At 43.6% G+C, this 24,110-nt stretch overlaps 2 protein-coding genes and 1 pseudogene across 6 annotated transcripts; 2 read left to right on the forward strand and 1 right to left on the reverse strand.

Annotated features, from left to right (window-relative positions):
- Positions 1 to 618: 618 nt before the first annotated feature.
- On the reverse strand, positions 619 to 17,933 carry TRIM68 (tripartite motif containing 68). Of its 5 annotated transcripts, XM_045894283.3 has the most exons (8): positions 17,510 to 17,933; positions 13,864 to 14,346; positions 12,087 to 12,182; positions 10,976 to 11,236; positions 10,554 to 10,576; positions 9,869 to 9,969; positions 9,475 to 9,667; positions 619 to 1,580 (listed from the first exon to the last, which is right to left on the reverse strand). In XM_045894283.3, exons 2-8 carry the CDS (start codon positions 14,287 to 14,289, stop codon positions 1,499 to 1,501), a joined length of 1,182 nt encoding a protein of 393 aa, XP_045750239.1. In that variant the 5' UTR covers positions 14,290 to 14,346; positions 17,510 to 17,933; the 3' UTR covers positions 619 to 1,498. The 5 variants fall into 5 exon arrangements, with proteins under 5 accessions (XP_045750239.1, XP_054368061.1, XP_045750237.1 ...); XM_045894281.3 differs by lacking the exon at positions 619 to 1,580 and having other exon boundaries at positions 3,261 to 9,667; positions 17,510 to 17,932; XM_064577019.1 differs by lacking the exons at positions 619 to 1,580; positions 17,510 to 17,933 and adding an exon at positions 17,392 to 17,486 and having other exon boundaries at positions 3,261 to 9,667.
- Positions 2,893 to 3,881, forward strand: LOC123857448 (olfactory receptor 52I2). The gene is given in 3 exon segments (XM_045894286.1): positions 2,893 to 3,530; positions 3,532 to 3,745; positions 3,747 to 3,881. Coding segments are annotated over 3 exon segments (972 nt in total). The 5' UTR covers positions 2,893 to 2,907.
- A 5,019-nt stretch (positions 17,934 to 22,952) lies between the features above and the next one.
- LOC123857445 (AN1-type zinc finger protein 6-like) lies at positions 22,953 to 24,110 on the forward strand (annotated as a pseudogene).

Consider the following 24,110-nt stretch of genomic DNA (forward strand, 5'->3'; position numbering starts at 1 on the left):
TCTGCTTCCTTCCATAATCTGGAAAGTCCCAGAGGCCAGAACACAGAGGAAAAACAACCAACCAGTCTTGGGAGGAGTTGCAGGATTTGGCTGTTGGCAGAGGCCAAGGGAAGCTGGGGTGTCCAGGGGAAAAGCAGGATGATAGAGAATCTAAAGGGGAAAAGAGGACTCCAATGGGAGGTCTTTGAAAGTGATAACACTCCTCATTGTGACTCTATGTTGTTCATCTTTGATTTTATGTGGCTCTTCCTGCTCCTCCTGAAGGGAAAGAAATGTGGACACAACAGAGGAAGCTGAATAGAGAATACAACAGGAATGTGGGTAACTGACCTGGGGACCAGGGGTTGGGTTGACGGAGTTTCAAGGCCAGGGTCAACCTAGAAAGGAGGATATAAGTCCTCCATCACACTGTAAAGGGCTGGCCAGGTCTGGTGGGTAGTGCTGATATGAAGATCACCTCTTGGAAATGATGAGAGGATGGGGAGAGAAAGAGAGAACAGGGAACACTACGCTTTGCTTCAAAACTGAGAAAGGAAGGAGTAAGTCCAAACTTTCGATAAAGGAGAGACAGTTTTCAGGGTCCAAGGGGAGTTTTGAGAAAAGAAACTGAGCAGTAGACTGATTGGGAGCATGTTTATTTGGTTGTAGAAGGAAGGCACAGGGTTATCATAAACACAAAGGCTCCATTCAAGTAAGTTATGCATTACTGCTTTTACCTTTAAGACAATTTCAATTTGAATTGTGTATTTCCCACTCTTTAAATAGGAATGAAAAATCCTCACATATCTTCTGATTTAGTTACTGAAGTTGACTTGTGCAAACTTCTCTTTAGTGATTGGCCCTCCAGGTTTTCATGTAAATGTCTATAGGATTGAAAGAAGAGGCAGATTCTGGGCTGAAAATGTCTTAGGAGAGCTTGACCAGAGCTTTCTGAATAGTACCCCTCAACAATCAGAAGCAATTGTGTCTCTATGTTGCTCTGGGCAGTGGCTATGTGGGTGTGTTCATGTTTATTTTAAACTTTATAAAAATTTATCAAGCTGTACACATGCATCTGTGCATTTTACAGTATATATGTTAACTTCAAACAAAAAGTTAACAAATGCAGGAGCAGATAGTAATGTTAAATGTTTTGGATAGGTCAAGTAAAATAAAGAATGAAAAGAAATTCCTGGAATGGCTACACATCATTGATGGGGACCACCATTGATCTTAACAAGAAAATTTTCAGTAGCAATAAAAAGTGAAATAAAAATGAAAAAAGATGACTAACCTGTCCTGTCATTTGAAAAGACTAATAGTTATATATAAACCTCCAACCATGCTAATTAAGAAGAAAAAGATATGAGGACAATAAAACCCTCAAATGAATGAAAGGTATGACCAGCTAGAAGTTGCCACGGCTGGAGAGAGGAGGGATGAGCAGGGTACCAGCTGAGACAGCCCTCAGAAGAAAGGTGGATATAGGGCAGTGTGAGGGGAGGAGGAAGATCCTGGATCAGAGGTGAGTGGGGTGGTTGGGTGAGGCATTCTGGTTCCTTAGGTTCCTCTTCAGCTCTTTAAGCAATGATGGATCAACTCTGAATTTGTGGCATACAGAAAACACATGACAGTCTTAAGGATATGCTGAATTATTTTTTTCCCCCACTCTTTACTACCATCCTACTTCAAAAAGCTTTCCACTGTCTTCTCTTTGTCTGTCACTGAAGATGTGTCACCCAGTGACTATACACAGCAAAGTTCTTTTAATCTGACCATGAAGCAGAGCTCAGTACTTTATTCAATCTGTTCCATTATAAGGCATTTCTATGTTTAGGGATTTTCGTTGTTGTTGTTGGTGGTGGTGGTAATGGTTTGTCTATTTCAATAAAGACCAGTTTACAATCCCAGAAATTTGGATTTTTAGAAAACTTCTAAGGACTCCCATCAAGCCTGCTGTTGGTACCTGGGTGTGAAGTCAATTAGTGCTGGGGGTAAATGGAAGGAGCAAATATATGTTCCATGGTTAGGATTGGGAACTGGGTGAGTGTCTAGTGCTTGGTTAACAGAGAACATGTCTACCGCAGTCTGGGATCCTGGGGCCAGTCCTTCCCATCAATCTGACAAACCAATTATTTAGGGATATACCCCTGATGAGAAATTAAAAGGGAAGGTGGTGATCATAAATATTTCCAGACAGTTTATTATCTCCAATGGAAAGTGGTAATATTGTTCTCTTATCTTCCTGAATCCATCAATCTATTTCTTCAAGGATGCTTCATTCATCTATTGCCAAGGCACTATACATACCAAGGACACAAAATGTGCCATGATCAATTTTAAGTTCATTGTTTCACTCAATAATCATTAAGTATCAGAAACTGAACATACAAAGATAGAAGATAAACTCCTGTTTTCTCACTCATTCTATGAAAACTGTTTGCTATGAGTACACAGATCTTTTAATAGACTTGTGCACCAGAGCTATGGGTCACACACTTGGTATAAGGCCATGAACAAGACACACATGGTTGACTGAATACAATGAAGTCATAGGTAGAGTATTAGGATTGTCAGTTTAGGTCCTTCAGAGGTCAACATGGGAGATTCCATGAAAGCTCAGAACAGAGATACCTAATTTAGCCTCAGTATGGGCTGGGGAAGGAGGTAGAGAAGACTCCCCAAAGAGGTAAACCATGAGCTGATACTTGAACAATAAACAGAAATTAGGAAGACAAAGAATACTGAGGAAGATGGAAGGTAGAACAAGATAAATTTGTCAGATGTCAGTTTTCTGATCCTGTAGTCCACTGAGTTGAAAATGCCACCGGGTGTCCCTAGCACTATACAGTTGGGAACAAGTCTTACAGGACTGCAACCATTTCTTACATCGTTTTATGTGTTAACAGGAAAGCAGTCTCATCTGTGATGCTGGGGATACTCTATAACCACACAATGGAAACCCCTGCCACGTTCTTCCTTGTGGGTATCCCAGGTTTGCAGTTTTCACATCTTTGGCTGGCTATTTCACTGAGTGCCATGTATATCATATCCCTGTTAGGAAACACACACATAATGACTGTAATCTGGATGGATTTCACTCTACAAGAGCCCATTTATTGTTTTCTGTATGTTCTGGCTGCTGTGGACATTGTTATGGTCTCCTCTGTGGTACCCAAGATGGTGAGCATCTTCTTTTCAGGAGATGGTTCCATCAGTTTTAATGCTTGTTTCACTCAGATGTATTTTGTCCACGCAGCCACATCTGTGGAGACAGGGCTATTGCTGGCCATGGCTTTTGACCGCTATATAGACATCTGTAAGCCCCTACACTACAAGAGAATTCTCACACCTCAACTGATGCTGGTAATGAGTGTGGCCATCACCATCAGAGCTGTCATATTTATGACTCCACTGAGTTGGATGTTAAGTCATCTGCCTTTCTGTGGCTCCAATGTGATTCTCCATTCCTACTGTGAGCACATAGCTGTGGCCAAGTTGGCATGTGCTGACCCTATGCCCAGTAGTCTCTACAGTGTGATTGGCTCGTCCATTATTGGGTTCTGATGTTGCCTTCATTGCTGCCTCCTATCACCTGATTCTCCAGGCAGTATGTGGTCTCTCCTCAAAGAATGCTCAGCTAAAAGCATTAAGCACATGTGGCTCTCACGTGGGGGTTATGGCTCTATACTACCTACCTGGGATGGCATCCATCTATGTGGCCTGGCTAGGGAAGGATACAGTGCCTCTCCACACTCAAGTACTGTTTAGCTGATTTGTATTTGGTCATCCCACCCACCTTAAACCCCATCATTTATGGCCTGAGAACCAAATAAATACGGAAGCGAACATGGAGCTTGCTGATGCACTGCCTCTTTGACCACTCCAAACTGGGTTCATAAACACAGATTCTGTTCAGATCTTGAGCAATCAAGATGACTCAAGATCAAGCATTTGAACATGACTTAGAAATCTGTAGAGCTGGTGTGGTTTGCCTAGCACCATAAAGAGTTCTAAGATGAAGCTGTAAATTATATTCTTGTCTAATTTTCCAATTTCTAGGAAGAATGCATATGAAATGATTAATTTTCTGACATTTTTAATGATTTCAATCAACTAGTATCTGTATAAGAGGTAAGTCTGGGCAGAGAATATAGATTTGGGTTTTTTCTTTCCTTAGCTTCTGACCCTTATTTTCAACTGAGTATCCACCCCCCTCCACCCTCCTCCCCGCAGAAAAAAACCAACTGTTTGGTCCCCCCCACACCTGGCTGATTTTCCCAGAATTATTCATTTACTCATGTGATTATTACGGAAGCAACTGTTAATATATAACCCTGCCTTCTGGCCCAGTGATGAATCCACTCAACTTGGGTCATGTGCTTATACCTGGATCAGAGTCTGTCTCTAGTCAAACTGAATCCCAGTTTATCTGAGGAGATATAAACTTGGGCTCACTGACTGTGGTCATTTTCTAACACGTGAACTTGGAAAAACAAATATGTTCCACAGCTAGATAAGCAGATTAGCAAGATGGGATGAAGAAATGGAGTCTCTGGTTCTCTGATTCCAACTCATTTTGGACACCCAGGTGCATCCCTGTTATTAAATTCTGTAAGATACCTCTACATCCTTTTAATTTATCCCCTATTGTTAAGCTAGTTGGAGTCAGCATACTAAACACCAGCCTCTTGCTTTGAAGCAACAGAAGTTAAGGCAATGTGAGTTTGACTGTGGACATCTTTCTCTTTGCTTCCTAGTCTGGTTCTGTATAACTTAACTGTAAGGTATAAAAGAAAGGGATCAAATATAATATAGGTCTTTCTTCATCTGGACACCACCTTGGAAATGTGCCTGGGATGAGAAGGTTAATAGAAAACAGTATCAATAATGAAGCCGAAATGTCCCTATTCTTCTCATCACCAGACATATATTTGGTCTTTGTTTTTATTTTCCCCTTTCAGAAAGTCTTAACCTGAATAACCAGTATATGTTAAAAGAAAAAGATTTCAAATGTGACAGATATGTATATTTGACTCTGGTACACTTGAAAATCTTAATAAAAGATAATTTCCTAACAGTGTTGATAACTAGTTATTATATCTGAGTCTTACTATTTCCTTGCTACTGATGGAGAATACAATGTTAATTCAGAGGATATTAAAGATTAAAGAAGATGATGAATAGAAACCACATAACACAACATCTGATATAGTGTCTGTACAACGAATAAATTTTTAATTCCATATTTTTAAGGAGTAGTTCTAGGCACTATTGAGAGTGTATTCCCGTGTAGGTCAACACTCATGTGATAGCTGTTCCAAACAATCTGCTTAACAACTTGGCATCTGTACCTTTGCTAGTACTAAAATTACTTACCTACCTAGAATGTATTCTATTTCTGAATACCATGAAGTAGGATTCAGCTTCTAAACACCTGATAGTAATGCACTGAGTTCCCAAAGACCAGAAAAAAGAAACTTCTCCCTAACATAAAAACAAATCAGCATCATGAGGTGGTGAAGCACATTTGATAAGATTTACATTTTGAAAAGTCACACTGTTGTTTCTCCATAAGCAACCCAAAGAATTGACTATGTTCATCAAATACAAGAATATCAGACGTATTAAAGAATCTGATGTCGGGACGCCTGGGTGGCTCAGTTGGTTAAGCGTCTGCCTTCAGCTCAGGTCATGATCCCAGGGTCCTGGGATCGAGTCCCGCATCGGGCTCCCTGCTCCGTGGGGAGCCTGCTTCTCCCTCTGCCTCTGCCTCTCTCTCTCTATCTCTCAGGAATAAATAAATAAAATCTTTAAAAAAAAAAAAAAGAATCTGATGTCAAGCAACAAAGGCATAGTTCAGCTTGGCACTCAAAACAGAAATTTCTCCCCAGCGTTTCTCTCAGAAGTCTGCCCTGCTTTGTGTTTCATTCACACTGGTATTCCCTGAAGTGAGCTGGAACCCACTGTTAGCGCTCAGATATTGAACTACACACTTCCAAAGTGGACTAGTTCCCTGCCATCGCTACCCTCCAACAGAAAATCCCGTGCAGATCAGATACGACCCCTGCCCTCTCACACTAAGCAATCTATGCCATTTAACTAGTGCCTGGGACCCATACAGAGTCTCAGTGTTTGGATCTTAAGAGATTAAAATCAATCCTGCTTGAATAATGGGAGACTGGATTTCCTGTGGGGAGTCCCAAGGATTTTCCCTGTCTCTCTGCAGGACTATCTATCTTCCCTTTTCATTGTCTTTCACCTCAAGGCTCAGGCACTGCACCCCTTGTTTCTCTGCTAATAAAGTAAGGATGGGCAAAGCTCATCCCTGCCTTGTAGTGAATGATCTCACCAAGATGGAGGAGATATCCTAGGCATTCCAGGGAGTGGTGCAGACACTCTACCCTCTGCAGTGACCACCTGCTTCCTCCCTTTCTGGACCACTTTTGTGATTATCCATTCAATCATTTTTTTTTTAACAGATTTATAATTAAGTACCATCTAGTTGTTCACGCCCCATGAGACAAAAGCTTATTTTTGTTTTGATTCTAGGCATATGAATGAAAGTTCCCTCACTTAAATATTTACACACACACACACACACACACACACACAGTGCTAGACTGGACTACAATTGTGAACCAGACGAATAAGGTTCTTGTCTTCATGGGGTTCTTAGAAAGGAAGTATAAGTAACTACCCTAGAGAAAAGGGTTTTCATATACTTAAGAACTTCAAGATTCTTGCCTGGTCTTAAAAATCAGACAATATGAAATAAACAATGTGTTTAACCTTGTACTTCTCACAAGTAATCACAGCACCCAAATCAGCTTATAAATGTCAAAAAAAAAAAAAAAAAAAAGCCCTCTCCAAAATAGCATGTTACCAATGAAGTCATTCCACACTACTCAATTCACTCTAGGTTTAAATGAATTTATCACCTAATAATCCTTTTTCTAAGAGACTTCCAGGATTTGTCCTAATAAAACCATAGTAAAAGAACAACACTGGTTTGGTCCCTAGCCTCTTCCGCTAAGTGTCCATGGACATAACTCGAAGAACTTCCTCAAAATCGATTTCTCAAGTCTATAAACAATTCCCCAGGGAGTCCCCCTATACAAAGACATATGGTCCCTTTAAGGTAGGTCAGCTCAATCCTTTGCCAAGACCACGTCTGTGACTTACCAGGTCATTCCTCTCCAATCAGAGAATGGAAATGTTTCCCCTTCTGCTAATGCTCAATGAGTGACTTGGAAGCATGGTGGGCAGAATGAGTTTATTTCTCCATTTTAGCATGTTTTACCTCTTCCTTATGTGAACAACCAATACAATTAAAGCAGAAAGACAATTTTTGCTCTTCTTTATTACAGCAATTACTTTGCTTCTGCCTATACCTGACCTGGTAACTATTTTGCTGCCTAATCCTGACTCAACAGTCACTACCTTCAAGCTTAAACTACACCAGAAGTTGTGTTTCACAGCATCATGGCGACAACAATGTGATGTACACATCAGAGCCCCTTGCAAAAGGCAAGGCCAATGGTTTCCACCTGCTTGCCTTGCAATTTGTCTCCAGGCACAAGCATTCCCACATCATACTCTTAAGCCCTGTAATGAATTCTTTTTGGCACATATAACCATCATTCTAAGGTCAACAGCCCAGATATATCGTTTTAATTCCCTTTCATTATAATGTATGGCTCCCAAGCTGGCTTTTTATGCCTTGTCCTTCTTCTGTCATAGATTTAGAGAAGAGAAAGGCAGAATATTAGGTAGTTACCAGAGCCATGAAGATTCCCTTGGTGACAAAAAGTCACCAAACTTTAGCCCAACTAGCTTGTGGGTGAGCCTTCTTTCCAGTGCATCTGTTCTAAATTTTTCTTTTTCTTTTTTCCATTCTCTACTCTCATGTCACAGTCCCCATTCTAATCCAGACACAAACACATACAATAGATGCACAAGCTACCACTGTGGCCCAGAGTCTGCCACTGGCAAGGGCACTTTCTAACTGGCTGAGACTGTCGGGAGAGGCCCTACCAAACGAAGGCACTGCTGTACAGATGCTGGCTCTAAGGAGGAGAGGCAGGAGGGCTATCGCAGGCGAAATCCATGGCCTGCCTTCCTCCATCCCTGAGAAAGGGACACAAATATAGGATGGATCTGAGATCTTCACAACAATCCTGTGAGGTAGGAGAGTCTGCAATTACTATACCCATTTTTCCATTGAGGATACCTAAAACCCTCAGACACTGGGATGTTTCAGACCCAACTGTAATGAAGGATATGCAGATGGGTGACCTGAGAAGCAAGTTTGTCCATCTTTTTTCATTTGAATGTGGGAAGTACTTGATAAGCTTTACAATCTTTTTTCAACAGTTTTGTGAGAAGCAACTTATTGCATTTAAGGCCACTTCAGTTTCTTCACCCGTAAAGCGAACACAAGGACAAGGCTCACAGGTTTTCTGATCCTGACACTTGGGGAAAAGGGCAGGACCAGGACCCAGGTCTCCTTAGAGTCTGAGATAGAGTGATTTTCCCAGCTTATGTTCAGAGAGGGGATGCACACTGGGGTGGCCTGGGCAATGTTGCAAGGCATTTCTCTAGTTAGGGGGTCAGAGAGTTGGGCTCAAATATGGGTTGCTCAGTAGCAGCAAACCTCAGGCAAAGCATCCTATCCTGGTATCAGCACAGTAACCAGCTCTGGACATGAACAATTATCTTTTGGCTTTCTGGTAAACCCCATGCAAAGGGTTTCCTGTAGGTTGGATCTACTTTACCACCCTCGCTGACTTACTTATGGCACCCTCAGGGACTGGGGAAGAGCATGAGCTACAGAAAGGACAGAATCCTGACTTACACGAACACATTATCTTACAACTGCTCTGATCCTCGTCCTCAGCCCTGTCATGCTTCCCTCACAGGGGTTCCATGCTCATTTGACTGAACCTCAGCTTTTATACATGAGTAGGTTAGTGAGAGACCTTGGCCCAGTAGCAACAGACAACTGGGTCAGGCAGAGGGCTCCCTGGATCCTCGACTCAGCTTAGTTCAAGGGGATCTTTGTTGGTGGCAGGACCCTCCAAGACCCTTGTGGGCCAGGTGAAACTCCAAGGCCTCTGGCTAGGATGGTGGCCCTCTTAGTCCTCCCTGTCCAGGGAGCAGATGGCCAGAGGAGCTGTGTTGTTCGCTCCAATGCTATAGCAAGGACTAAAGTAGGGCAGGAGACGCCCAGGGAAAGGATAGTGGGGGAAAGTGAAAATGTGGGAGCCGTTGTCAGTCACATTGTAGAAAGAGATATCATGGGCCTCATAATCCAGGAAGACCCCCACCCGGCGGGGAGGGACTGGCAAGGACAGGAGGGGGTATTCATCAGTGCCTGCTCGGTACTCATTTCCCTTCCGCAGCCTGATCACCCAGAATCCATAGTGGGGGGATAGATAGACCACTTCCTTCCGGTCTACATTTTCCTTACACACTCCCAGGCCCCATTCTGACCTGTCTCCCACTTCCACCTCCCAGTAGTGCCGGCCTGAGGAGATGCACTGGCTGCCCAGGACGATATTGTAGCGGTAAAATCTCTCCGGATTGTCGGGCAGTTTCTGCTTGGTGTCTCCGTACCGCACGCATTTTCTGTCCTCAGACACAATGAGGCGAGAATAAGCGGTGTCTGGATCCAGACGCACGTCAGCTGGGGAAAAAGATCCTGGTTGATGACACTGACCCGCAGCAGAGGGCATGGGTGTGGTCTCTCTGATAAACACAGCCACAGTTTTTTCAGAGATGAGCAGGACGGGGGAGAGCTGGGGCATCCAGAGGGCACTGAACCATTTTCATTCTCTAGGAGGGGTCCCTCCCACCGCCCACCATAACCTCTCCTAGCATTCATTACCTGCATAGGTCTTCAAAATCTCTCTTAGCCCTAGCACGCGGCAATCCGTCTTTAGCTCCAGGGAGATTGGTTCGGGCCTCCGCAGACTCCAAGACTTGCTCCTGGCAGAGAAGGGGTAAGCCTTGGGGCCGGAAGTCCTGCTTCTGCCATATGGGCCTTCCCTTACCATAGCAAAAACGGGCTTGGCCAGAGATAGTCAATGGGGTGCTCCTCCCCAGCAACACCAGGCAAAGCAGGGATGTGATTATTATTTGACTGAGCCTGAATGGTTGTGGCACAGAGAGAACACTTGCATTCTTGTGCTGGGGGAGGGGCAGGCGTGCATTTGGCACTGGGGGAGGAAGCAGTGTGCCACAAAGGAGAAAGGCCAGTACTCAGGCTGGAGCACGACTGGAGACATCTGCGGTCTTTTTCCTTTCTTGGGCAATCTACCTGAGACCACATATTTTATAACTTTGTCTGAAATTCTTATTGGTAATACTTGAAATGAATTTGACTGAGTACAAAGAAGGAAAAAGACTGATGAACAAAGCTTCTTTAGCAAATACAATGAAAGATGATGCTTATGCACCAGCAGCCACTGTTCTGTGGGTACCAGGTCTATGTTGCTTCCCTATTTCTGCCTCTGGCCAGGCTCCACTACCCCTTATAGGGCAGCTTAGGGGCTCCAAGGATGGGAACATACCTGTTTAAGACTTCCTGAATACCCTAGAAGGAGGGGAGGGGGAAAAAAAAAAAGCAGGACATGAGTGTGTGCTATTCCTCAGAGGGACCAGACAACATTGAGCTCTGGGAGGGGGTTTCTCCAAGGGAAAGGGAGGCAGAGAGCAAGGCTATACTTCTTGACTCCAGACTCCACCTTGACTCCCAGGCCAGAGGGGAGGTACGGGTATTATGCCAGAGCTGCCTGAGTGCTGTCCACCTACAAGGGGACAAAAGGCCATGCGAGGGGTAGAGCAGCAGGCAGAGTGGAGGGGGTGGTATATGGGATCCACGTCTGGCGGGCAGAGCGCTGACAGGCCCCACTGAAGGCTAGCGAATCCTCTCCTGGAGTCCCACACTATCTTCAGCTCTCCTTCAGAGTTCCCAGAAAAACCTGCCATGTACCTGCAGCATCCAGCGGACAGGCCTCTGAGACCTCTCTTCCAGCTCTGCAATCATCCTCCACAGCACTCGGCTCTGCTGGATGAGCTCACTGTGATTCTGCTCCAGCTTTTGCATGGTCTCCCCCTCTTCCTGCTCTAGGCTGGCCAGAGCTGCGGCCGCTTCCACCTCCAGTCGCCGACCTGGTGGCTGTTTTTTCTTTAGTAATCGCCGGTATTTCTCAAACTCCCACATGATACTCTGCTTTCGGGTTTCCACCTGTATCTGTAGAGCCAGGACCAGAAATCAGCACTGATTCTGTACCTGTAAGGGCCCCCCAGGACTGAGGGCGCTGGCACATGCATACACACACACTCTGGAATGTATGGGTACCAACTGTGTATCAGGCACCACAGAAGCCAAGATAAAGGAGACCGTTTTGTCTACCTCTCTGGCTTCTGGGTCCCTCTCACTACTCTTACTGACCCTAATAGGGCCCAGGATATTATCTTGGTACTATATCCTCTAGGCTATTCTCTATTTTCAGAATAATATATTCCATTTTCAGAATAATGACCAGAAGGATTACACTTAGGCCTCTAAGGCAGTGTAGCTTAACTACACTATGAGTTTTGCTCCTTACTGATATCATATCAATTCCCTATGCTTTCTTAGACTGGCTCAGTGTTACCTTCTGTGGATCAAAAGTTCGATGGTTTGGTAGTTATGGTCCTCAAGTTTATCACAGGGATGATTTTCTAATATTTTAATAACTTAACTTTTAGTAAAAATGCTCTACCTGGGGAAAGTGAAACAGAAACCATGCTTTACTAAGCACTGTATAAGTCTTACCACTGTGAACTAATGCATACCTGAATCACATAGTTTTCCTTTCTTACGTATGTGGACATAAACCCAGAGGTTATCCCTTTATCACTATCAAGAAACTAGAATCGAGAGGGTACATGGCCTGCCTAAGGCCACGCACTTGCTAGAGAACGCTGGTTGGAGAAGCCCAGGCTCTCTGACTTCAACACCACATTCTGCACAGAGACGAGGAAGAGGATGCGGCCACAGGTCAGCTCCCGGACAACACAGCGACCGTACAGTCTCCCTCCCCCAGGTGGCAACCTGCCTTCCAGTTGGCAGTTCGTTTCCTCTCACCAACTTCCAGCTTCCAGGCCTCATCTTGCTCTTTCCTCAGATGCTCCAGAGCCTCATGGAGTTCCCACTGAAAGAAGTAAAAAAATTGTGAGGACACGTGCGGCAGCCAAGGTTAATGACAAGGCTTCCTAGCATTGGCAGGTGATGGGAAAATAAGCATCCCTCGGGCAATGGGCCAGAATGAATGCCACAGGGGGAGTGATTCCTGCCCAGATGACATCCAGGGCAGCTCTCCAACCTACAATCATTTCAACTCCCACAGTTTCCAAGTTTCTGTAAAGTAGAAGAAAAGGTCCATTTCCAACCTTAGACATTCCTATCCATGCTTATTTTTATCCGTATCTGCCTTGTTATCCCATGGCCTCTTAAAACCTTATTCAAAGTGTTATTCAAAATGTGGTCCAAGTGGGTTAGCAGCATCCACAGTACCAGAGAGCTTGCTAGAAATGCAGAACCCTAGACTCACCCCAGACCTACTGAATTAGAACCTGAATTTTAGCAAGATCCTTGGGTGGTTCACATGCAAATTAAAGGTAAGAAGCAGTATCCTAAAATACTACAACAGTTTATTGCTGGAAAGCATAAAGTGTTCTGATAAAAATATTAACCATTTTATTAAAGATTTACCAGGTGCCATATGTGGCTTCAGCACTAAATCTACATTTAGTACTCATAACCCCTTGAGTATTATCCCTATTTTATAGGTAAGAAAACTCAGGCTTAGTGAGTGAACTACTCAAAGTCATTTAGCTAGTAAATGGTTGGGCTGGGATTTAACCCAGCTCTCTAACTGCTATGCCTATATTTCACTACCTCCTTATTTTAAAACTCAAAGTAAAATGAGTGAGTAAATACGTATAATTTTTTAGAAATTATTCGTGCATAGGAAAACACCTTGAAATTCAGGGGATTTGTCTTACACTCTTACCTTCTAATCTCAACTTCAAGAAAGAGAATTAAGACCAGTACTAGATCAATGGATCACAGAATCACTGGAATAATGAACCTGATAAAGATATGTCAGCGTGGACATCTGAGGAAAGAGCAAGAAGCTGGAAGCTGATGAAGGTAACAATAGAAAAGGAGTAGCAGGTATGACAGAGATAACCGCCCCCCCGCCCCCCACCAAAAAAAAGGGTAGGGAGAGGAGAAAGAACACTGGCTGAAGAGCAAGACTTGAGTCTTAGCCTTTGATCTTCCTTTAACTAATTTAATCTAAAGTCACAGGTACCTTATAATGTTAGATTAATCTCACTCAACCCTAAATCATTCAGCCATGGTCCCTTCCAGGTCTAAAATCAATGATCATGATCTCAAATTTCTAAGCCTGTTTTGTCGATAACAGAGGGAGTTGAAGTGACTCTGCGAAGTGACTACTGGTGGCCGTGTGAGGAAGAGTTTGCAGGTTCTGCAGGGTGCAGCCTTGACTGTCTCATGCCCGAACTCCTCCGAGGCACTCAGAACCCCAGCTAACCCAAATTGGTCTCCTTCAAATTCTCAGTATGGAAACCATGTTTGGATTAGGCATTAAGCCATGCTGGTATCAGGGAAGGGGTGTGGATGTGGGAGGGAAGGAAATGCAAGGAGAGGTGTGGCTCACTACATCAGGTCCCCAGGATCTGTGGGTGTGAGAAGCCAAAGGAATTAGCTCTCATTTAGTCTCTGGGGCTCCTGGTCAAGTCCTTGATCTGGAGATAGCCAAGAATGGGGCAGGGGAGAGACCGGGGTGGCTGGCCTCCATCTCCCACCTTATATTCCCAGGTGACATCCTCCATGGGCAAGACACTGTGGGCCTCATGCTCAGGGGACTGGCTGCAGGCCTCACACATGATCAGGCCATCCTCTTTGCAGAACATCTTTAGCTGTTCCCTGTGGAGCTCACACACGTCGCCCTTCAGCCCCATTCCTGGATGCAGCCCCAGCAGACGAACTTTTTCTACAACGTTGGCCAGCTGCCAATTGGGCCGCAGGTTCCTTGGCTGGACAGGAGCCCGGCAGAGGGGACAGCTGTAACCCCAGTTCTGGGATTCTCCTGGGACCTCCCATAGTCCAGAGAGACAGCCGTGGCAGAAGCTGTGGCCACAGTCGATGCTCACAGGCTCCCTCAGGAAGGTCATGCAGATGGGACAGGCCACTTCTTCCACAATGGCTTCCACCAATGCTGCAGCATCCATGGCTCCTTCTCACTCCCTCCTCAGAACATGAATACAGCCAGGCAGAAGTAGTCAAGGCTGAGAAGAAGAAAAAGAAGAAAAAAACAAGTAAGATAAAAATGTTCTTCTGTTGAAGAGCAAAGGGATCAGTAAAAGGGAGAATTAATGACTGAAAAAAAAACAAACAAACCAACTTCCTCCTTTGGATCCTTTATTGACCTTAGTTAATGTAAGTGCTGGCCTTCTCAACTGAGGTTCCAACTGGGTCACATTATCCATACCACTGTGGAGACATCTGGGGATGCCTAAGTGAGTGGATATTGGGAGTTTTCAGTTTTCATTCATTTGGTCATCTCTGATTCTCCTCTGAGTTTGCTCACCAGACCATTCCTACCCTACTTCAATCACGCTCTCCAAATCAGTATTGTTTCTTTTGAGCTTGGGAAAGGTCCCACAAAATGTGGTGTTTCAGTATCCAAAATAAGGCCAGAAATACCCCTAGCCTTACTCTCTAGTATGTTTATATGTCTATTTATATACTTCAAGGTGCAGAAAAGGTAATATGCCAGTAGACCATTGCCTATATGCTCAGTTTGTTCTCTTGCGTTGCACACTTGAGTGTAAAGTATAAGGGAACCAGCAATGCTTTCTCCACACCCTCTAAACCCCTGCCAATTTCTCTAGCACTAGCATTCACTAAGTAGCCAAGACACTCTCCTCAGCCTTCAGTGATACGTTTAGAAGCAGAGATGAAACAACACCCATTGGAAGATAAAAACACAGCTCATCTGATGACAGTCAAACCCATATTGATGAAGTCACTACCCCAGCAAGAAACCTGAGATTTTTGCCAGGGCCAGATAAGAGTATGGAACTTGAATGATCAATGGCAGACTTCTGGCTCAGTAGATAGTATTTCTTTGTTTACTTTCCAAGTCTGTGTTACCAGCCAGAATCTATAAAGGGAAGAGCCCTGTTGGTCTTAGTCATGGCTGTATCCGCCATACCTAAATGGTGTCTGCCATGCTGTTGTTGAATAAATAAACCAGGTAGACATAGGAAATAGCTCCTAGACCCAAAATGTTTTTATAATTTGTTAGGTAATTGAGAGCATATTATACAGTAAAAATAATAGCAAACACTCCTTAAGCATTTAGTGTGCCAGGCACTATTCTGAGCCCTTTACACAGATTAACTCAGTTTATTTCACAACCCTAAATGGAAACCATTATTGTATTGTTTTCATTTTACAGACGCTTGGTCCTGGGCCCCACCATTCTATCCTGGGCAAATTACTTAACCTCTCTAGCTTCACGGTAGAATAAAAATTCAAGAGAGAGAAATTGGGTGCCTGGGTGGCTCAGTCGGTTAAGCGTCTGCCTTTGGCTCAGGTCATCTCAAGGTCCTGGGATCAAGTCCTGCATCGGGCTTCCTGTTCAGTGGGGAATCTACTTCTCCTTCTACCCCCTCCCCTCTCTCTCTCATGCTCTCTCTCATGTTCTTTCTCAAATATATAAATAAAATCTTTTTTAAAAAGAGAGAGACCACATCTTCTTTATCCAGAGAAAGTCAATAATCATATGGTTTCACTTATTTGTGGAACATAAGGAATAGCATGGAGGACATTAGGAGAAGGAAGGGAAAAATGAAGGGGGGAAATCGGAGGGAGAGATGAGCCATGAGAGACTATGGACTCTGAGAAACAAACTGAAGGTTTTAGAGGGGAGGGGGATGGGGGGATGGGTTAGCCCAGTGATGGGTATTAAAGAGGGCATGTATTGCAGGAGCACTGGGTGTTATACGAAAACAATGAATCGTGGATCACATCAAAAACTAATGATGTATTGCACGGTGACTAACATAACATAATAAAATTAAATTAAAAAAGAGAGAGAGAGAGAAATCACTGTGATTTAGGGTAGTCCAGTAGGCTTCCTGAAGAAACTGGAGTAGAATGTAGATTTTGCAGGGCTCTCTGTTACAGGCCAGCAGCAGGTCATGCCTTCTCACTGGCCTCCCTGCCTCCTGATTTTCCCCTCCCACTATCACTGCCAAACTGTGGGACCCAGTATCCTAAAACCTAGTTTTGTGAAATCCCTAACCTACGAAGAATCATCAGTCCAATAGGGAAGCTCTCTCTCTCTTCAACCCTGAAACAGCAACACTGCCCAGTTAAGCAAAGAGAGAAATTTCCACACTTTCTTGCAGACCTCCTGTCCATTTATTCTACCCCACTTGGGCTCCTGCTGTTTTCACAGCTTGAAATGACTTCTCCATGATCCTGCTCTTAATATCATTTGATACACACACGTTTATTATCTTACTTCCCATGCTGGAAGCTTCACAAGGATAGGGATATTCTCTTATTTTGTTCACTACTATATCCCCAACATCAAGAAGAGTGCCTCAAACATTTTTGAATATGAAAGAATTAAGTGTAAACGTTGAGGTCTGCGAGTAGGTTGGAAGTGGAAGTGTCAATATCATCTAATACAGTGGGGCACCAAGAGCTACCACCTAAAGGTGACACAAGAGAAGTTGATATCTATGATTTAAAGCTACAAAGATCAACAGGAGAATGCAAATAGAAATCGAAAACTGAGAAGATGGTGGCAGCAGGGAGGTGAGGTAAAGAAATATCAAAACGATAAATCAAGAAATGCTGCAAAAGCCTATTTTAGATTTCAGAGTCATAAAGACTTAAACATGAAAAAGTTCAAAGTGGTGGCCTGGGCAAGAAGGACTTAGGGTCAGCTAGCTACTATTGCTCTTCCATATAAACCGGCTTTATTGATTTATTTTTTATTGTACATAAATTACTTTGACAAAACTTTAATTATTAAACGTTTCATTGCTTCGACCTTGCCTTTGCCAGGGTGGGGATCCAGTCTGGGAAAGACATTTGAGGGAGGGGGACACAGCGTAGGAAAGTCTGGAGAGGACAGACCAGAGTGGAGAGGGGAGAGGGAGGCGGTGACCCCGGGGGTTCTGGAGCAGAGGGGGATGGTAACCTCCCGGCCACAAGAACGCGGAGCAGGGCCCGCGGACAGCGGACTGGTGGGGATAGAATAAAGTGAGCCTGCAGGACCTCCGACTTCAGAACAGGCACAGCTGTCCACCCACCTCCCTCCTCAGCCGGGACTAGCGCGCCGCGGCGGAAACCGAAAGTGGAAACGCCCGCTTCCCACCGCCGAGTACCCGCAGCGGCACAAGCGCCGGGTCAAGCCACCGCAGCACTTACCGCCGGCCGGCAGATGAAGGCCTCAAAGCGGCCGGCTCCTCTGCCTCTCCTGCAGGGCTCCCAGGCCCCGCCCACAGGCCGGGAGCCAATGAGCGGCGAGCAGGGCCTAGGCGCCGGGATCGCACGCTGGCGACGTCTTTGTGGGAACAGCCAATCACAGACAGGGATCAAGACAACTCTAGCCAATCGGAGGTTGGCTCTCGGCGTGCCGGTGCTTTTTCTCTGCTACGTCGGTTTTTCTGGTTCCTTCTCCCACTCAGAGTCATTTAAACTGTGAAGGGGCTCAGGAGTCAGTTGCACGATAGGTGGAAGCGTGTGGGCTCCCGAATGAGGCCGCTCAAGCCCTGCGTTAGCAGAGGCCCTGCTGACTCTCGACCCAAGGGACCCCTCAGTCTTATGCTTCCGGTCTGACTAGAGGCTCTGCAGAGCGAGCCGTGTTCCTTCCGGGTAATAGCACCAGACCTAATGCTATTCATTTGCCAGTTTTCTGTGTTAAAACTCAGCAGCCTACGAGGTCATTCGCGTCTGGTTCTGTGACCCAGTTTAGCGCGGGGCCGGGCACTCATATGCAGTTTCTTGTAAGACGAAACTACTATTGCTCTTCCATATAAGACCGGCTTTATTGATTTATTTTTTATTATACGTAAATTACTTTGACAAAACTTTAATTATTAAACGTTTAATTGCTTCGACCTTGCCTTTGCCAGGGTGGGAAGCTCCAGGCTGCAGATACTGCGTTCTTACGAAAAAAACAAAGCAAAACAACCCTCCTGCGTTTTCCTGGCAAACTCTTCACCGTTGAATACTTAAGAAGGCAGCTGCTTATCCCTTATTGCCGCAATCCACTTTAAAGTTAGAAGCAGAGATGGGGATTACGGAGTGCACTTTACTGATGAGCACTCGGTGATGTATGGAAGGATTGAATCACTATGTCCTACACCTGAAGTGATAACATTGTATGTTAACTAACTGGAAGTAAAATAAAAACTTAAAAAAAAAAAACACAACATACTGGGATCTGGTAGAGTAGAAGTGGAATCCCCGGTCACAAATTGTAATTTTTTTTTTCTTTTAATTTTAAATGACTGGCACCCCTCCCTTACCCAAAGACATAGACTCGGTCGTGTGCACACACAAACTGCTACTTAACGCAGTGATTTGGGTTTTTCTTTGCACTTACAGCGCCTTGTCCTTTTCCTGATATTTAGGTGTTTACTGAATAAGCAAAGGCATGTCCTGTCCACGTGGAAAATAACCAGGAAATGCTCCAATTGAAGCCCAGGTCCAAATTTCATTGTTGGGACTGATATTCTTTGGATCTGCATGCTAATGTCAGGGCCCAGGTCATGGTTGAAACTCTGAAGAGCGAGGACCAGAAAATTCCTGAAACAAATGGGGCTATGAACAAAAGAAGAAAAGAGGTAACTGGTGTCAGAGTTGGATCATCTTACTCACCGGGATCTGGACAAATTGCTGCCTAACAGAAGAGTGAATGGGTTAAGTGAAACAAGCCACTTTAAATATTTATTGAGCATCAGCTTTTTGCAACATTTTGTACTGGGTGCTGGGATTACAACTATGAGCCAGGTAGTCTGTTCTTCAGGAGCTCAAGATCAAGTTGGTGGTACTTTGGAGATTCTGTGAAGTTAAAATAGTTAATGGGGAGATCATTTTCGTTTGTAACTTGCAATTGTCCATGACCATGACTGACTGTCAAGGGCCCAGACAAAAAGGCACCTTAGTGTTGCTGGGGGAGAGGGCTCGTGTTCACCAAGGGAAGGCTGGACAAAGAGCTTTTGAAGGCCAATCAGCCCATCACCCCTGCAGAGAAGCTGTCCTTCCCAACCTCACTCAGGCTGCCTTGTTTGCTGTGAAAGGCAGACATGTGTATGTAGGCAAGGCTCTGTTTTGGAGACATTCCATGGCTGTAACTGCAGACCACAACCCTCTGCCTGAATCCAACACAGACCAGGACAACAAGGTGAGTGGCTAGCTGTGAGATGGTGTCTGTGCTGTGGGTAAGGAATGTTACCATAAGAGAAGTAAAGATTGAGAACTGGTTGGGGGTCAGGAAAGAAGGTGAGGGCATTGAGGAAGGGCTAAGGAAGGGGTAGGAAGCTGGTACAAACCCTGGGACCTCTCTAAGCTTCATACAAGCTTAAGCTTGAACTTTAGAGGGTAGGAGAGAGCTGCCCATGGTAGTGGCATAGCAGTCAGAAGAAAGACCTGTGAGGGGTGGAGGCTAAGAGGAGTGCACCTCAGATGATGGGTAGTTGCCCCACTCTACCTCAAAAGTCTCTTTCTGGACCTTTTATAATAGAGTAAGACCTCCTGTTCTTCCAGTATTCTAGGTTGTCTTTAGTTTCCAGAAAGCAAGGCAGACACTTCCTCAGAGTCCAAGTAGGGGAAGTTAGGGCCTTCCTCCCACATCCAGTCAATGTTAGCCCAAGCTAAGAGAGAAGAAGTCCCAGCTCAGAGCAGCAAAGCCACCGACCTTTGTTAATACTCTTACTTAGGCAGGGAAAGAGAGTCAGGGATAGAGGGGCAAGGGGAGCCTAGAAGCTAAAACCTAGAATTCTGTCTAGAGGATGTGGAGAGCCTTTTTTGCAAGTGCTCCTGAGTCACTGGAGGCCCGTGAAAGTGACTGGGGAGTCACTGAGAGTGTATTTTAGTTGTCCAAGAGACTAAGAACAGGGAGTAGAGAGAAGGGAGCAACTCTAGAGGCAAAGGAAAGGAGCAGTATTAGGAAGAAGAAGACCTACTTCAGTGTGGCTTAAGTGTGAGATGCCATGAATGGGAATATAGAAGTATGTATGTATGTGAGATGTTTTAAAAAATAAATATGTGTATTTATATATTATTTTTATGTATAGTTACCAAGATATGTTTATATCTTTGTGTATCTATATATGAGAATATAACTGTATATTACAATAGCAACTGCTAATAGTTACATAAAACAAACAGCAAGGTGTCTGGATGGTTGGCTGAAGAAGGAGCCACACAAATACTGTTATTGGTTTTGATATCAGTGTTATGTTGGATTAAAAAAATAAGAAATAGCTTTACAGTTCATTATATTGGTATCTATTTAGATTTCTTTAAACTCTTAATTTGTTTTAGTAAGTTATTATCCTCAGAGTGTAAATGTTTCCATAATTTATGAGTGTGTAATTATGCAAAGTTGTGATATTGTGATTTATAATAAGAAATATATATTTGGCCTTCTTTCCCACGTTTGGCACAGAGCTCCTGAAGCCTTGGAATTTCCTATGTGATGAGAACCATAAAGGTGTCTTTTGTTATGTTAATGAGATGACTTTTGGACCTCAAGAAAGGATGGGGTCTTGTAGCCAGGCGAACCCATGTTATGATTAGAGGGTTGTAACTTTCAGTCCTACCTTCCCCCCCCACCTCTGATATCCAGGGGAGGAGAAAGGGGTTGGAGGTTGAATCGATCACTAATGGCCAATGATTTGATCAGTCATGCCTACATAATGAAGCCTCCATAAAGCCCCACGTGGACAGGGTTGGGAGAGCTTCTGGGTTGGTAACTGTGTGGAGGTGCTGGGAGAGTGGCATACCTAGAGAGCTTATGGGAGCTCTGCACCTCTTCCTGTTGACCTTGCCCTCTGCATCTCTTTCATATGGCTGTTCCCAAGTGATATGCATTAATAGTAAACCAGTAATCTAGTAAGTGCAATGCTTCCGAGTTTTGTGAGCTGCTCTAGCAAATTTGAACCCAAAGGGGAACCTGTGGTTTATAGGCAGTAGGTAGAAGTACAGGTAACAACCTGTGTGTGTTGGGGGGGAGGCAGTCTTTTAGGACTGAACCCTTAACCTGTGGATCTGATGCTATTTTGGGGTAGACACTATCAGCATTGAGTTGAATTCTCACCCTGCTCATGTCTGAGAATTGCTTGTTCCTGTGGAAAAACCACCCCACTCCTTTGCATGTTGAAATTGGGTCCAACAACCCAAATTAAAAGTACTAACTTTTATTTTTCTCCATTTCTTGGCTTTTTCTTGATTATGATCTCTAATATTATGTACTTACCACTACTTTTTTTTTCCCCCCTGAAAGACTTATTTTTATTGCCAGAGTTCTGTCTAATTTATTGTTCCATTCAAGGAACCTGTTAATATATGGTTATTTTAACTTGCTTTTTTTCTGATTTTATCCTTATTGTATTTACCTTTATTTCACTTTTGCTCATTCTCTTTTTTTTCCCCTTGCTTCTTGCATTACTTTTTAGTTTATTTATTGGGGAGTATAAAGCTTTCTCTAAATTTATGTCAGACTATATTCCATACATTGTAGTGGCACTTCCATTGTTATTAATAAACTGTAACTACAGTTTTGAATTTAGTTTTCTCCAGAAATTGTTGAATTAGGTTTTTTTTTTTTTTTTTAAATTGAGTATAGTTGACACACAATATTACATCGGTTTCAGGTGTATAACACAGTGATTCGACAAGTCTTTATGTTATTCTATGGTCACCACAAGTGAAGTTTTAAATATATAAGTACAGCTGATCCTTGAACAGCACAGGTTTGAACTGTGCAGGTCACTTATACACACATTTTGTAGAGTACAGTACTGTAAATGTATTTTCTTTTCCTTATGATTTACTTAATAACATTTTCTTTTCTTAGCTTACTTTATTGTAAGAATGCAGTATATAATACATATAATATACAAAACATGTGTTAATTGACTGTTTATGTTATCAGCAGGGCTTCTGGCTAACAGTAGGGTATTAGTAGTTAAATTTGGGGGGAGTCAAAAGTTAAATGTGGATTTTTGACTGAATAGGGTATGTGTGGGGTGGCTAGTGCCCTTAACCCCCGCATTGTGCAAGGGTCAACTGTAATTTCTTTTAGGCTTGCTATTATTTTATGACCACATTGCATAAAAATTTAATTTTAAAATGCCATTACAGCCTTGCTTTGGGAAAATATTTTGTGGCCAACTATATAATTATAGTATTATTCAGTAGGTGATGGAAAAGAAGGCATGTTTCTACAGTAGAAAAGATTAAATTGATAGTTTCTTTATCAGAGCATGATAGAGTTTAGAGGTATTTGGCCAAACTCATTGCCTTGGACGTGGATAGCCAAAGACTGAGTCAGGAGCCAGTCAGCCAAAAGGCTGACTAATAATAAGAGCTGAAAATCCCAGAAACGTATTTTAATCAGAAAAAGGACTTACTAAGGAATATTAGGTAGCTCATGGATGACGCAGGCAGGAACATCATCACCCTACTTTGTAGGTTCACTCCGGTAGAGAGATCGCTACTACCTCCATGTGCATGGTTAACTCAGATCTTACTCCCAAACATGGGCACTAGAAGCTGTCACTATGACAGCTTCAAATGAAGTCAATCTGAGAGGAAGCACACAGAAAATTGTGGAGGTTTTGGTGGTGTGCAACAGAGGAACATGGCTCAAGAAACTAGTCACTGTTGAGTGCCTGTGCTTTGTTCCACTGGCTGCAGATTTTATGGAAACGCTCATACAAATGGCATGTGTTCAGTATGCTATAAGGAACATCTTCAAAGACAGAATAAGCCCCCCTGCAGCTCCTGTCAGTAGTCTGTCTGAATCTTTACCCATCCAGTGCACTGACGGCGGTGTCCTGGACGCTCAGTCACCGCTAGACTCCACGTCTGCATCTGTGCAGCCAAGCCCTGTATCACATCAGTCACTTTATCAGAATCTGTAGCATCTTCCCAAGTGGACAGTACATCTGTGGACAAAGCAGGACCTGAAACAGAAGACCTGCAAGCTTCTGTGTCAGACACGGCACAACAGCCATCTGAAGAGCAAAGCAAGTCTCTTGAAAAACCAAAACAAAAAAAGAATCGCTGTTTCATGTGTAGGAAGAAAGCGGGACTTACTGGGTTTGAATGCCGGTGTGGAAATGTTTACTGTGATGTACACCGTTACTCCGATGTACATAATTGCTATTACAATTACAAAGCTGATGCTGCTGAGAAAATCAGAAAAGAACATCCAGTAGTGGTTGGTGAAAAGATCCAGAAGATTTGAACTCCTGCTGGAATACAAAATCCTTTGACCATCTGCAAACTAAAAATCGACTTGAGGGTTTTTTTTCCTAGTCATTGGGAATGTAGAGCAATGTATCTTGCGTAGACCTTTATATCATGCCTGTCATCAGAAGAATAGATTTTTGTCTTTGTTTTGAAAATGACTCTGAACATTTATTTCCATTGCAGTTTCTGTGGCTGAAAAGACTTAAGTAAACTTTACAAGTATTATCCTTTTAAGATCATTTTAATTTTAGTTGGGTGCAGAGGGCTTTTATAACAAATGTGGCGAAATTTTGGAGGGCCGTGATTTTTCCAGTATTAAACATGCATGCGTTGATCTTGCAGTTTATTTTCTCATTGTGTGTGTACATAGCTTTTCTCTGCAGCACGATCTCTGTCGATGGCGCCCCTCAGGGCACAACTAGTTACCAGTCACTGAATGGATCTTCATCCTTATGGCTGCTTCTGGGTTTTCATTAACAAAGGTTCTACATATGTTAGCATATAGTTTCTTTGCACCTACTATTTATGCCTGAGTCATTTGTCA

The sequence above is a fragment of the Mirounga angustirostris genome, unplaced genomic scaffold (assembly GCF_029215605.1).
Source record: "Mirounga angustirostris isolate CCGP_5_RB_7025 unplaced genomic scaffold, mMirAng1.0.hap1 SCAF_13, whole genome shotgun sequence".
In the NCBI taxonomy this organism is placed as follows: Eukaryota; Metazoa; Chordata; class Mammalia; order Carnivora; family Phocidae; genus Mirounga; species Mirounga angustirostris.

Excerpts from the sequence above, each read along its gene's own strand:
- TRIM68 (XM_045894281.3), bottom strand. The coding sequence starts at position 14,289 with ATGGATGCTGCAGCATTGGTGGAAGCCATTGTGGAAGAAGTGGCCTGT. Across the intron at positions 12,183-13,863 it reads ATGTCACCTGGGAATATAAG|TGGGAACTCCATGAGGCTCT; the intron begins GTGGGAGATGGA and ends TACTTCTTTCAG. Across the intron at positions 10,577-10,975 it reads CTGTCCGCTGGATGCTGCAG|GGTATTCAGGAAGTCTTAAA; the intron begins GTACATGGCAGG and ends CCCTCCTTCTAG.